The following is a 14,199-nucleotide window of genomic DNA, read 5'->3' as shown; positions in this document are numbered from 1 at the left end:
ATCTACAAATTAATGAGACAGATACGTTGAAGATGTAATTGTTCACTCAAAATAAGGTAAATGAAATTGATATCTGGAGTTTATTCTAATTCAATACATATTGTTCAAACTTAGAGTGATAGCATTGGGTGGATCAGATCTCTTGGCTATTATTGTCAAGATGTTTGCACTTCGGAAGTTCAAATATATTAAATTGATGAAAGTTAATGTAAAATAACATTATTTAATACTTGAGGTCCGAGTTATTATTGGTCACCTTGATCAAACGTAACCTAGGAGGTTTTTATATGTAGATATTTATTTGTTGGTGATGCTCATCAATTGATTAGAATTAATCGATAACTTTGATAGACACTGCGACATTAATGATAGCATGTACTAGAGAATATTTACAATTAAATAATTATTTACAATATTAATTTAGTAAAGGTGGTTTGTTGATTATTCCTTAACACCAGAGTAAATTTCATCAATTTCCTTTTCATACTTTTTCAAAATTTCATGTCTTTTGGTTTTCAAAGTTGCAGTAAATTCACCGCCATCTATTGAGAAGGATTTGGACAGAATTTTGAACTTTTTAACTTGTTCAGCATCTGATACCTTACTATTCACTTGTTTGATGAGAGATTCAACCAATTTATAAATAATTGGATGATTATGGTAGGTATTCAGAGCTCTTTCTGGTGTTAAATCTGATAGAGAATCTACATTTTCAACACCAAATTCCTTATGGTGATCTTTGACATATTTCATTAATTGGGTTGGTTCAAGGGAAACAATGGCAGAGAGGAAAATTTTATCATCTCCAATCATTAAGCTTCCATTGATAATGTCATGTTGCAATGATGATTCAAAATATGCTGGGGCAACATTCTTACCATTCTTAGTCATGATAATGTCCTTCTTTCTACCAGTAATCTTTAAGAAACCATTCCTTAATATACCCAAGTCACCAGTTCTCAAAAATCCATCTTCAGTGAAAGCAGCTTTGGTTGACTTTTCATCTTTAGCATATCCAACCATTGTTGATGGTGCCTTAATTAACACTTCACCATCGACATCTATTTTAATTTCTGTACCTGGCATTGGAACACCAACTGTTTCATTGTTAAGAAATGTCAAATCAATTATTAAACATACCACTATCGAAATGGAGAGCTCTTGGTCTAATGGATGAACCTGTTAATTATGCAGATAATTATATTAAGGAATTTTCAAATTGAACTATCTATACATACCCATAGCTGATGATTCAGAAGAACCATAAATGTTAATTAACATGGCATCCAATCCAGAAAAGAATATCATAACATCCTTTGAAATTGGTGCACTTCCAACTCCGAAAACTCTTGTTCTATCAAATCCAATTTTTCTCTTCAATGGTCCAACAATGAACTTGTAAATTAATTTAGCTCTGAAATCCAACAATGAACTAGTGCTTCTTCCCATAGCAACCAAAGTATTGTATTTGGATACTTGTTTCATACAGTGTTGAATTAAATATCTAACAATTGGATTGACCTTGCTGAGATTGGTTTCAATACCAGATTTGATCTTTTCATAAATTCTTGGTACTCCAAAGAAAATATGAGGTCTTACAACTTGTAAATCATTCAACAAAGTGAAAATACTTTCAGCAAAATAAACTTGATATCCGCATCTCAAAGGTATATAAATAGTTAACAATCTCTCAGCAATATGAGCAAGTGGGAGAACACTGAGATAGGTATTATTATGATTCTCAATATCAAAATCTGGATGAGTTTCATTATATTTAGCAATTGTTCTAGCTGCAAGAGTAGCTGAGGTAACTGCTCTATATGTCAATTGAACAGCTTTTGGTGCACCTGTTGTACCACTTGTGTAAATCACGGTACAGACATCATTTGTCTTGATTGACTTGAAAATTTCATCAACTTGGTCTTGAGTAATATTTTCTCCAAGTTTGATAAAATCGCTCCAACTCCACAATTGAACTTGAATACCAGAAGCATTCAAAAGTGGCTCTGGGTTTTCCTTCAAACACTCATTCAAAACACTTTCATTAATAAACACAACTTTTTGCAAATCAGTCAACTTGGAAATACATCTCTTAACTTTTTCAAAATGATCCTTCTTTTCCACAACAACCATCTTTGCTTCTGAGTGATTCAACAAGTGCAATACTTGAAGTTCTGATGATGAAAAGTAAATTCCTCCACAAATAACATTAACAGTCAAGCAACCCAAATCTAAATAATTCCACTCCTTGTTATTTCCAGACATGATACAACAAGTCTCACCTCTTTTAATTCCGAGAGCAAGAAGTGATTTGGCAACCTCTTGAACATGGTCATTGTACTCTTTAAAAGTGATAGGAATGTACTCCTTTGCCTGACTTGATTGATTCTTATACCAGAGAGCAGGCCTATTCGGCATTTGCTTACTCCACAATCTCAACTTGTAAATATTGGTTTCTTCCATGTATTCTCCCTTTTCCAATACTTCGTTAGGATCCTGATATTCAACATGTTGATGTTTATCCATGCTGTTCGGATCATCATTGAACATGATACTCAATGGATCAGTCTCTGGTGTTTCCTTGAATAAAACCAACCACACTACAACAACCATCACAACCAGGGTGAGGGACAATGCAAGAACGAGTGAGGACATTTTTATATTGAAACTTCGAGGATGATCATCTTGGGGTTGAAGAAGAACCTTCAGTTGCAAATGAACAGGTAACGTTGTGCTGATGATGTTGCATGAAGAATTACATTACCAGATTTAATCTCCCGATATCAGTGCAAATATGGAATAATTGAGTCTTTGTTTGGAAAGGAAAATACAGTCAACATTGAATTGTTCAATTCATTAAGTCAGAAATTGTCAACTGGAATAACCTTCTTGTTGATTGAAGTTTTTGGTCTGAATAAGGTACTAAGGATTTTGCAAGGATGAACTGTTATGGAAGGTACATTGAAATTATACATTTTGAAGTAGTGAATGGCTACGGCCATATCACGATGAATGCACCTCATCCCGTCCGATTTGAGAAGTTAAGCATCGTCGAGCCACATCAGTACTGAGGTTGGAGACAACTTGGGAACCTGTGAAGCTGTAGTCTTTTTAATTTCACCTTATTGTTTTTACAGCTTTAAATATTGAAATGTAGAGAATATTGAAATGGAAATGTACAAACATTGAAGAAAATTAAATACAAATCATTTGACAATTTAAAGAACTTTATTGAAAAACTTGTAAATTCAATCTTATCCAAATTGTTCGGGTTGTTGTTTACTATTAAGGAGACTCTTTTAACTGCTGTGGATTCACATTACTGCAAATACTTGGTTACAATCAGGGATTTCCTCCCTCTACATTAATTATCAGCCCTCCGCCACTCTTTCTAGAACGATTTGATTGGACAAGAGGGCTCAATGAATCTATGAAAATACTCGACTGAAGATTCATTGCAGGAGGTTTCTTTTTTTTTAATTGAACAAGAGACAATTTTGTCACATTCAAGCCAGCTCTCTTTCTATTTATATTTTAGGAAATGCCACTTTCAACTTTTGAAGCAAACATTCATGAATGTAATTTTCATTTGATCAACAAGTTCATAGGGAGGATCAATATCACCTCATCTCAATTAGGAACCTGTCTTTTTGTCATTTCACAGATTATAATAGTATTTGTGCAAGGAATGAGGAAATTCTTCACTTAATTAGTTGTTTCTTACAACTTTCAGGAGGAAGTTCTTAAAAATTGTGAGCTGATCTTGAAGCCATCAACATTCAATTATTTTCTTGAATCGAAATTTATATTTTTCACATAAAAGTACCACAATTTTTTAACCTCACTTTTCACACATTCAAAACCAATATCACAAACCTCACAAATGAAACTTGATAAAACCATTGACTGTACTTCTACAGGATCTTTTCTGTAGGAATACATAAACTCGACTTTTTTGAGTCAATCTGACCTTTGAGGTTAACCAAGATGAAGACTCTGTAGTCACATATCTTGAGCATGATATCGAACTGGAAACATGCTTCGCTGTAGGTTTCCTCGTTCATAGATGATTGCTGCATTCCTTACCAGCCATGGTTTGTGAATGGGGGATTTGTGAACATGCAGATTGGTACCTTAATTTTTTTAATAATTAATAGAAACTTAAACAATTTAAATGTCCTTTGGCAGCATTTAAAATATGTTTGCACTCATCATGTGAACATGCAGATCTATTTGGAACTTTCTTTGCATTTTAGGTACATAAATGAAAGAGTTCTTCACTACCTTGGCCAACAGATTGAAAAAACTCCCAAAACTTTCAAGTTTTTTATCAACAGGTCAACAGCATACTTTGCACAATGATTTCATCCCATTAATTACTGAAATGCAATTGAGTTTGGCGTTTACTGCAATAGTCATAAGGAAATTCAAAAAGATCAGTTATCAAACCTTGTACCTTGTCACCCAAGTTATCAAACCTTGTACCTTGGGTGGAATTTGTGTCATTTTGTCAAGAATTCTATCGAGGATTATAAGAATATGGACAGGTATGATATTAAAATTGGAATGATAAAGAATAACACCAATGAAGTTTTGAGTCAATTATTCATAACGTATAGTGGCTCTTCAATACATGTCAGATTAAATCCAACAACCAGTTTTCACATTGAACTTTCCAAGATACTGATCTCTTTTCATGATCCTTTCCACTCTGATTCCAGCTAGGACAAACTTGGACATTGTCTCACCAATTCCACTGCGAGGTACCCACATAAAGCAAGTTATCAGAGCTGTGGATAAACTTGAATAAACTTTTGAACATCAAAAAAAATGTTGGAATACACGGATGGTGGGATGATGAAGGTTGTTGTTATCTTGATGATACTTTTGTATCAACTTTCATCAATTCATGCTCAAAAATCATATTCCATTTCTTCTATCGTTTCGAATATTCAATTCTTGGAAAAAGGATCATCCATGAACATTGTTGAAGACTTTGAATATAATTTTAACGGAAGTTACTCAAGGATTGGAAGACCTATTCCACGTGACATTGCAACAAGTGTTGATCCTTTATCAATCAAGGTATTTATTTCGGATTCAACCTATTCGATTTCTTCCAAGTTAGAAAGTGGTTCTGAATCCTATTTTATTGTTTCGACTTTGAGTCCTGCCACTCCCTCAAATGCACTAACCAAGTTTTCATTCAGAATATCATTTTCCCTAATTCCAAATCTTGAAGTTGTAAGTTTACAATTTTATTAATCATTACAATGAGAAAACTAGTCAACAGACACTGTTTGGAGATATCACTATCAGGATAATTCCTTTATTTCATCCATTTCAACCACAATCCTATTTGATTCATCAATCTCATCCTATAATTTGACTTGTGTCAATGGTCAAGTCTCGACAATTGACAATCAGTATAAGGCCACTTTCAACATGACAGGATTAAATTCTAATTCTTATTTCAAACCAGAAATTAAGATAATTGGACTTGGTACTAGTATGAAATCAGATTTTTATTTTCAAGCTATTGGAATCCCATTAATTATAGTAGGAGTTATAGCAATAATTTTAATAGGTGCTGTCACAATCTATTTCCTAAAGAAGAATTGGGGAACTAGCTCAGTTTACAAACCAAGTGTTTCAGCACATCCAAGAGTTGATGTTCCAATGTCGACAACAGCCCCATCTACAAAGGTCGACCAACCAACAAGACAAAAAGAAACTAGTTATTACGCTCCATCTACTACAAGTGAACCATATGGAGGATATTCAACAACCACTGTTGAAGAAACATACAAGTATGAGCCACCAAGTTATGATTATTCTGGAGGATATGGTGGTGGTGGAGACTACTCTGGTGGTGGTGGATATGATTATGGTGGTGGAGGAGGAGGAGGTGATTATGGAGGTACTTCAGGATTTGCTGATTAAAGTTAAGATCTCAATTACTTTCATAATGCTAAATATATTTTTTTATGGAATTTCAATAATGCCAATACTAAGCAACTATTCCACTATCAGTTGAGTATTTTATTGTTAAAAAGTTATTATATTTTAACGTTATAGAAGTTTAACCCTTTAAACTTTCCTACAGGAAACTCTAAAAGTTGAACTGATAATCCTATTTGGACAGGTAAGATACTGTTTGTAAACGAAAGTGAAATATTTCAATCATAGTACTGTAAATGAAAATGAGTATTTGAAAATTAAGAAAGTTATTGAGAGAATTACTGAAGTTCCATTAGAAAGATCAACTTTTTGTAGAAAGGATCAAGCGTGATACAGTGTGGACAAATTAAATCCTTTGAAATCATCAAAAAATCGTCATGTCACAAAGATTCAAATAAGGAAGCTTTACAAGACTGAATTATTTGATAAATGGAGTGGTAAGAGTTAAAAATTGTTTAAAAAGATTAGAATTGACCAAGAATTATTAAAAATGTTTCCAAACTATTGTTAAAAAACCCAAAAAGACTACTGCTTAACTTCTCAAATCGGACGGGATGAGGTGCATTCATCGTGATATGGCCGTAGCCATTGTTGATATAAAAATTAAGATAATGAGCTATCTCTTAATTTGTTATAGTTTAATTTGTGAGTACTAAAAGACCATTCGAAAATTGATGGTTTTGAACCAGATAAAACTTATACCAAAGTTCCATTCAAATTCTTAATGAAATTTTTGTAAAAAAGGCATGGGTGGAGTTTCGCCACCAACACTTCAGAGAAATGAGCTGATCGTGATGTTAGAATTACACTACATGCCTCAAATTCAGTAATGATTTACAATCTCTCTTAGCTTCAGATTGTTGAAAACATTCATTTCATTATGGTATATTTCTTTCTTTAAAAATAGATCCAACTCTGAAATGGAAGTATTGAAAAAGGTGGCCAAGAAGATGATTCCATTCTTTCAATAGACGACTGGTGATCTGAAAGCTATTCCAACCGAAACTATTACAATATTCAAAGTGTCTGGTCCCTATTGTTCAGAAACACATGAAATAGTATCACATTTAAAGCATGAAGAAGATCATAATTGACTCTTGATGATATCATTTGTTAGATTTAGCTGATTATATTGTAAAGATGCTTCTGAAATAAGTGTCATGTTGTAAACCGTATTGGAAATGTTAAAATACTTTACAATCCCATCAAATTATTGATTTGTCATGAATAGTGATCGCTGTAATCTAGAAACTGGTGTTAGGTAGAAATTCATCACCACCAATGGATAACTTATATTTTCTAACAAGTTTATAAATTGAAGCCTTAGTTGCCTGATCAACATCCTCTTGATTCAATAAAAATTGTATTAAAGGTTGAATATTTTCATCAACGAACAACTCTCGCCAATACGTAAAGTTTTTCAATGTTCTGTTGGTAATAAATTGTACCATTTTTTGAGGCCATTGTTTGCCTATTTTATTATACGATAGCAATAGTTGATCAATAGTTGAGCTGGCTAGTAAGGTGAAGTCATTGGTGTCTTTGGTGAAAGCACGACAGACAATAAGCACCAACATGGATGGCACGATGTTAAAGTCGTTGTTTTGCTTCTTCATTTTTTTCAGTTCTAAATTTGCATTAAGAGGGAAACAAAACTTACTGTATCCACAGTTTCAGCTGCTGCAACGTCATCAGGTCCTTGTATTGAGATTAGTCCAAATAATTCTCTCACAAACAACCCCAAATCTAAAAGAAAGAAATAGTCCAGATATCTCATCCAGTGGTACTTCCACTCCGGCTGCTATTGTTGGCTTACTCCCATTTACTCAACAACATTTTGTCCATCCGATGATGTTGTATACCACAATCAGTTTCCACCTGAAATTTCTTCACAAATACCTCCTATACTACATGAGAAGATAATGGTCCACAGAACAACTTTTTAACTCCTCAATTTTGAAAGTAGATGATGATGCAATATATAGTTAATAACTTTGATTTTACTTGACAGGAAAGACAATCACCATTGAAATGGAATCTAATGATACTATAGCAAAAGATAGGGTAATCCTCGTATCAACAATTAATTTATGCAGGAAAACAATAAGAAGACTGTACTGTTGGAGATTACAATCTTCAAAAGGATTCAACAGTATATTTACTCAATCTGAATCTTATTTTAAATCTATCAGTTATCATTCGCCTTCTTTTTCAAATGTGCTGAATAGTTTTTACCTGTTTCATTCACTAATTTTGAAAAGTTACTATCATGCTGAGATAATAATTCCTTTGGAGAACCGATTTCAATTATTTCACCATCCTGCATAAATGCAACCATATCAGAATCAATAATGGTATCCAATCTGTGGGCAACAGTAATGATTGTCGATTCCTTAAACTCTTCTCTAATGACTTTTTGCACAATCTCATCACTATTGTGATCCACAAAAGCTGTTGACTCGTCAAATATGATTATTTTAGCTCTTCTCAAAATGCATCGACAAAGTGAAAGTAATTGTCTTTCTCCAATTGAGAAATTGCTGCCATTCTCTGTTACATTTCCAGAGAGTCCAATTTGTTGAATTTTCTCTTTCATATGAACTCTCTCTAAGGCTTTCCAAATTTCATGGTCTTGAAATTCATTGAATGGATCTAGATTGTATCGAATGGTACCAGAGAATAGAATAGGGATTTGTGGAATAATTAAAAGAGATTTTCTGAGAGTTTTCAATCCAATTTGTGAAATATCCACTCCATCAATTGTTATATTTCCTTCACTTGCTTCTATGAATCTAAACAGGGAAATTAGCAAGGTACTCTTTCCACTTCCTGTTCTTCCAACAACTCCAATTTTTGTTCCTGGTTTAATCTCCAGTTGAATGGAATTCAAAACTGGGTCTAGATCATCTCTGTATCTTGCAGAAAGAGAGTTGAATTGAACATGCCCTTGAGAAGGCCATTGTGATGGAATTGGATCACTTTCGAGTTCGTAAGGGGCCTCTTGTTCAATATTTGAACTGTAATGAATGATTCGCTCTACACTAGTCATATGACTTTCCAAATCAACAAATGAACGAACAAACTCTGTGAAAGTATCACTCAATTGTAAGGAGTAAGTAATAACCAGTGCTAAAAGAGCTTCGTTATTATGTTGAAAGTGTTTCGTAATAATTGCAAATAATGCTGTAAAAAAAATAACTAATTGTGCAACTAATTGAATTCTAACACCTAACCATCTATTGATTAGAAATCTTCCGTATGAATGTTTGTTTGTAAAATCAATCTTCATAAAATTGTCCTTGTAAATACTTTCATGAATAAGAGCAGCCTTAATGGTTTTAACACCCTCCAAACAGGAATTAAAATGTGACATTGCTGGACTTCTAGAAATGGATTCCAATCTTCTAATTTCACGTGATGTAGCTCTATAATACTCCTGGACCACAAAGAATACAAGAGCGATAGGAATAACTACAATTAGAAATAGTGGAGTGACAATTGAAATCATAACAAGTGTAAAGCAAACTGAAATAATTGTTGTGATAAATTGTGGCAATGCAAAGATCATTTGTGTGTCCAATACCACTACGTCTTGTGTGAATCTATTCAAAATTCTTCCTGTTGGGTTCTGATCAAAGAATCTAGTTGGGGCATGAAGAATATTATTCAACATCTTTTTGTGAAAACTGTTGGAGGCCTTAAGAGAGGCAAGACCAAAAGCTAATTCCTTCAGAGAAGCAAAAAAAGCATCTGTTAGACCAATTCCAAAGAAAATCCAAACATAAGTAAAGATATCCAATCCGAGATAATCATTATTCATAACTGATATCCATATTTGACCACCTGCTTTGGAGCTAACTGAAAATAGACATGAAATTATACTAAACAAAACTAGTATAATTCCACATTCTTTTACAAACGAAAGAAAAACTCCCCAGCTAATAGTTTCATTGCTCTTATCTTCAGCAATTACAAGTTTACCCTTCTTGTCATCTTTTTCAGTGGATTTCGGATCTTTTTTCACTTGTTCCTCCTTGTCGTTGGATTCATTGTTTTCGAATTCTTCTCCCTTTTCCGAAATTAACTTTGAAAAATCATAGGCATGCATAATCGAATGAAGTGGTCCTTTTGCAATGAGTTTACCCTTTTCAAGAACAATTACCTCGTCGACCATCTCCAATAATTGAAGTGAATGGGTCAGTAACACTCTGGTTTTACCTTTCAGATGGCCACAAATACAATCTCTGAAAATCGACTTACAAATCTTTGCATCAACTGAATTAAGTGTAGAATCCATAATGATAATATCTGAATTGGAGTAACAAGCTCTTGCAAGACTGATACGATGTCTTTGGCCAACTGAGAGATTAATTCCAGAGAAACCAATTTCAGTTTCATCAAAATTTGAGAATTGCTCCAAATCGTCTTTCAATTGACAAACTTCCAAAACCCTGTTGTACTTTTCACTGTCAAATTCTAAGGACTTATCGAAAATGATATTGTTTCTAACACTGGAATTGATCATCCATGGATTTTCATCACATAAAGAAAGGCTCAACTGAGGATTCACTTTCAAACTGCCTTCAGAGACAATTGACTCCCCAATTATGGAAGAAATGAGGGTCGATTTTCCTGAACCAGTATCTCCAATGATTGAATAGAGTTTTCCTTTTTCCAATATTAAGTTCAAGTTTGAAACTATAGTTTCACCGTCTTCAGTCCACTTTATGGACGCATTTTCAAACTCAATTGCAACATTATCTTCCAAATTAGTAGAGTGATCAGAAGAAGAGCGATTGGAAACTTCATTCCATAAATGAGCCTTATTATAATGGTCGTGAGGAAGATGAACCTGTTCATCACTGTAAAGAAATCGTCCAACACGTTTAGCACTCACATAAGAAGAAACTAATCCAGAAAGAACTAGTGGAAAGGTTGTGAGGGGTACTCTGAAAGTATCAAACAAAATAAGGCCAGTAAACATGTTTGAAATTGTCAACTGCCCACCAAAGTAAGCATATGAAATAAATGTTACGCTTCCTCCCTTAATAAAGTGTAAAAAAAAACTCTAATAACAATTTACAACTTACAACTATTGACATTAAAACTGCTGCAAATCTTTGTGAACTCATGGTAAGGACAGATGCAAACAGCCCTTTGGACTCTTTTTTTCTACTCTCCATAACTTTCTCTTTCATCTTTTCCTCAAAAACAAAGAATTTGATAATTCTAATACCATTCAGTAATTCGTTCAAATTCTTTACTCTTTCATCTCTAAACTTACTGAGCCATCCCTCAACCTTCGTTAGAATCTTGGCTAGTACTGGAATAAGAGGACTCACTAATAACATTGCTCCCACTCCAATGAAGGCACTATATCCAAAGAATATGCAAATCATGGACAAACCGACCAAAAGTGAAACTGGAACAACCCAACATTCATGAAAATATAGAATAAGAGTTGCAATTCTTGTTGGATCTGTGGTAAATAAATTGGTAATTTCACCACTTTTGAATTTGCTTCTTTCTGAGCTAGTAATTCTGTTAATCTTTTGAAAAACAGCTGCTTGAATACAACCTCTCCAAGCAAACCAAAGATTACCCACTCCATAGGTATACTGATTGATGAAAATTGTTGGCAGTATATTGCACAAGAACAGCAAGATTACAATCCCAAATTGGAAAAATCCATTGCTTAAAGGAAGGTTCTGATTTAGCCAACTGGTTTGGTTATTAAATGTTGAATTTGTGATGAGTGCAGCATTTTGAAGAGTTTCATTTTGAAAAGCAACAACTGAATACTGCACATTATAAAACATAGATATGGATTCGACTGCTTTTGAGGGTTTAGAATCGGACTGAATACCAGTTGACTTGATAGATTCCAATAACAAATATAAAATTAATGGTGAAACGTAATGGAAAATCATTTCTGCTAATTTCCACAGACCAACACCATACCATCCTCTCCATCTAAATGTTCTCTCGCTAACTTTCAAAAATAAAGTTCCAAAATTCTTTGTAATTCCTCCATTTTCTGAATAGTTCTGTCTTTCATTAATGAAACTCTTTCTAAATATTGGTTCAAATATTTCAAATTGATGTTCAGTGGTCCACTGTTTTGCCAATTTAGGAATATCTGCATGAGTCATTCCCTCACTTTCTCTAATTTCAAAATCTCTAATTTTCAATTTGGAAATCAACTTTTTAATCCAAATCATCATTGGACCATCTCCCGCCTTTTTAAATCCAACTTTTAATAATGGATCAACAAATATAAAAAACAATATCGAAAACCACGAAGCATTTCCATCTAAATGTTCAGGAGAGGAAATATCTACACCATCCTTCCAATTATCTTTCTCTTCCGAAACCTGTTCAAGGTGTTGTGCTTGATCTTGTTGAGAAGATGAGAATGCCGAAGGAATAACGATCAGGCTTTCCTCATCTTCATTCTTAGTGCGTTCAGCCATTTTTTTACAAGTTAAACTCCCAAATGTACTAATTCTACTATTAGTTATCAATTATATGCCGCAAATCAAGTTGTTTACAGTGAGGATAATATCTAATATTCAAACTTCATTAAGGTTATGCGCACTAACTTGCATTGTAAAAATTGAAAATCTTCAAATTGGAGATGGAAAAAAAATGATTCCAAAAACACCTTCAGAAATTACAGTTGAATATTTGAAGGAAAAACTTTCGAATCAGCAACATATGAATGGAAGGTTGGTTTGGCTTGATAAATTGGCTTCCGTTTCATATAATAATTCCAATATTCAGGGACAATGCAGTCAAGTTGTTTTATTTGAATTAAAAGATTCGGAGGGAAATATTCTGGATGAAGTTTTTATTAAATTTGCAAAGGATGAGAATGATAAGAGTATTGCTCATCATGTGGATAGAGACTTTCTAGCAGAAACATCAGCCTACAAGAAGGAAATAGCCTTCTATCAATATTTATTAAATACTAATAGTATAAATAATTTATTGAATAGAAATGTTGTTCCACCGGTTTATGTAGCAGAAATTGATAGAAACAACAAGGATCAATTCATATTAATTTTGAGAAAATCAGGGAAGGCTTTAGATCAAATTGTTGGATGTTCTACAGAGTTGATTCGATTAATCTTGAAGGAGTGGGCATTGATACAATCAGAATTTTGGTATACTGCAGAGGATGAGGAGAAATTCAAGGCTCAGTTGGTTGTGAATGGATATGATGTTATGACTCCACTTCATCACACTGTTACTTCAATGATTAATAAGAAGAATAATATTCTACCAGTAGAGGAAGTGGTTGAGGAGGTAAAACAAGTGTGGAAAGACAAATGGGAAGACTATCATTATGTTTTAAAGTACTTCTCTTCACAAACTGGTATGAAACAATTGGCAGAGAATGCACTAGTGATTGATGAGCAAGTTTCTTCTGGAAAGATTTTCGAAATTGTTGAAGAAGGATGCCAAGTACTCACCGCCAACAACAGGACACTCAATCATTGTGACTTTAGATTAGACAATATGTTGCAAGTTTCGGAAGAATCTGTTGCGTTTGTTGACTTTCAATGTATTGGATTTGGTTCTTGTGGTTATGATTTAGGGTTTTTCATATCTTCCTGTTTATTAAGTGAACAGGTGAATGATAATTTTCATAATTTAATGGAGAGTTATTGGAATAGTTTAATTTGCAATAAGCCAATAATAGAAAAAACCTATTCATTAGAGCAATTGAAGAGAGAGACAAGAAAAGCAGCTGTTATTCAACTCTCGCTCTACATGTCCATGTTCAGTGCTTGGAGACCAATGATTGATTCTGGTGTTGATTTAAAGAGTGCTGTTGGCAGATTTTTTGAGTTGGTAATTTGTGCAACAGAAAGAATGTTAAATTTTCATGTTAAATTTACCAGCTCAGATTGATACAACAAGATAGCTGATTCTAATACAGAGCGACCACATTTCATTGAACATTAAGACAGTTTAAGGAATAACATTAGACATTCTCAATAGATATTTTGATAACGCACATTTTTTTTTCGGTCCGATTATAACGGACTTCCCGAATGTCTTCCTTTTTAATAGTACTGAGCACGCAAAGTCAAATCTCAAGATTTTTGGTATTACTGTATGTACTAAACAACGGCAATCAAACGTTGTGAGCCAAATGTTAAAACAGTACTGTAGGTCCTCCCCCGCAATCGGCATGGGAAAAATCTGAATGTCACACTGCAAAGTTTCTAA

At 33.6% G+C, this 14,199-nt stretch overlaps 4 protein-coding genes across 4 annotated transcripts; 2 read left to right on the top strand and 2 right to left on the bottom strand.

Annotated features, from left to right (window-relative positions):
• Positions 1-405: 405 nt before the first annotated feature.
• Positions 406-2,655, bottom strand: NAEGRDRAFT_81156 (long-chain fatty-acid-CoA ligase; the record flags this gene model as incomplete). Its single annotated transcript, XM_002672530.1, has 3 exons — positions 406-1,097; positions 1,141-1,179; positions 1,239-2,655. 3 exons carry the CDS (start codon positions 2,653-2,655, stop codon positions 442-444), a joined length of 2,112 nt encoding a protein of 703 aa, XP_002672576.1. The 3' UTR covers positions 406-441.
• A 2,175-nt stretch (positions 2,656-4,830) lies between these two features.
• Positions 4,831-5,943, top strand: NAEGRDRAFT_72243 (uncharacterized protein; the record flags this gene model as incomplete). Its single annotated transcript, XM_002672603.1, has 2 exons — positions 4,831-5,244; positions 5,287-5,943. The coding sequence occupies 2 exons, from the start codon at positions 4,831-4,833 to the stop codon at positions 5,941-5,943; spliced, it is 1,071 nt and encodes a 356-aa protein (XP_002672649.1).
• Positions 5,944-8,149: 2,206 nt separating this feature from the next.
• On the bottom strand, positions 8,150-12,434 carry NAEGRDRAFT_72242 (uncharacterized protein; the record flags this gene model as incomplete). Its single annotated transcript, XM_002672529.1, has 2 exons — positions 8,150-11,005; positions 11,052-12,434. 2 exons carry the CDS (start codon positions 12,432-12,434, stop codon positions 8,150-8,152), a joined length of 4,239 nt encoding a protein of 1,412 aa, XP_002672575.1.
• A 175-nt stretch (positions 12,435-12,609) lies between these two features.
• On the top strand, positions 12,610-13,878 carry NAEGRDRAFT_72241 (uncharacterized protein; the record flags this gene model as incomplete). The annotated part of the gene is made up of 1 exon (XM_002672602.1): positions 12,610-13,878. The coding sequence occupies one exon, from the start codon at positions 12,610-12,612 to the stop codon at positions 13,876-13,878; it is 1,269 nt and encodes a 422-aa protein (XP_002672648.1).
• Positions 13,879-14,199: the final 321 nt, after the last annotated feature.

This window comes from Naegleria gruberi (genome assembly GCF_000004985.1).
Source record: "Naegleria gruberi genomic scaffold NAEGRscaffold_52, whole genome shotgun sequence".
NCBI lineage: Eukaryota > Heterolobosea > Eutetramitea > Acrasida > Naegleriidae > Naegleria > Naegleria gruberi.
This window is presented reverse-complemented; position numbering and strand designations above follow the sequence as displayed.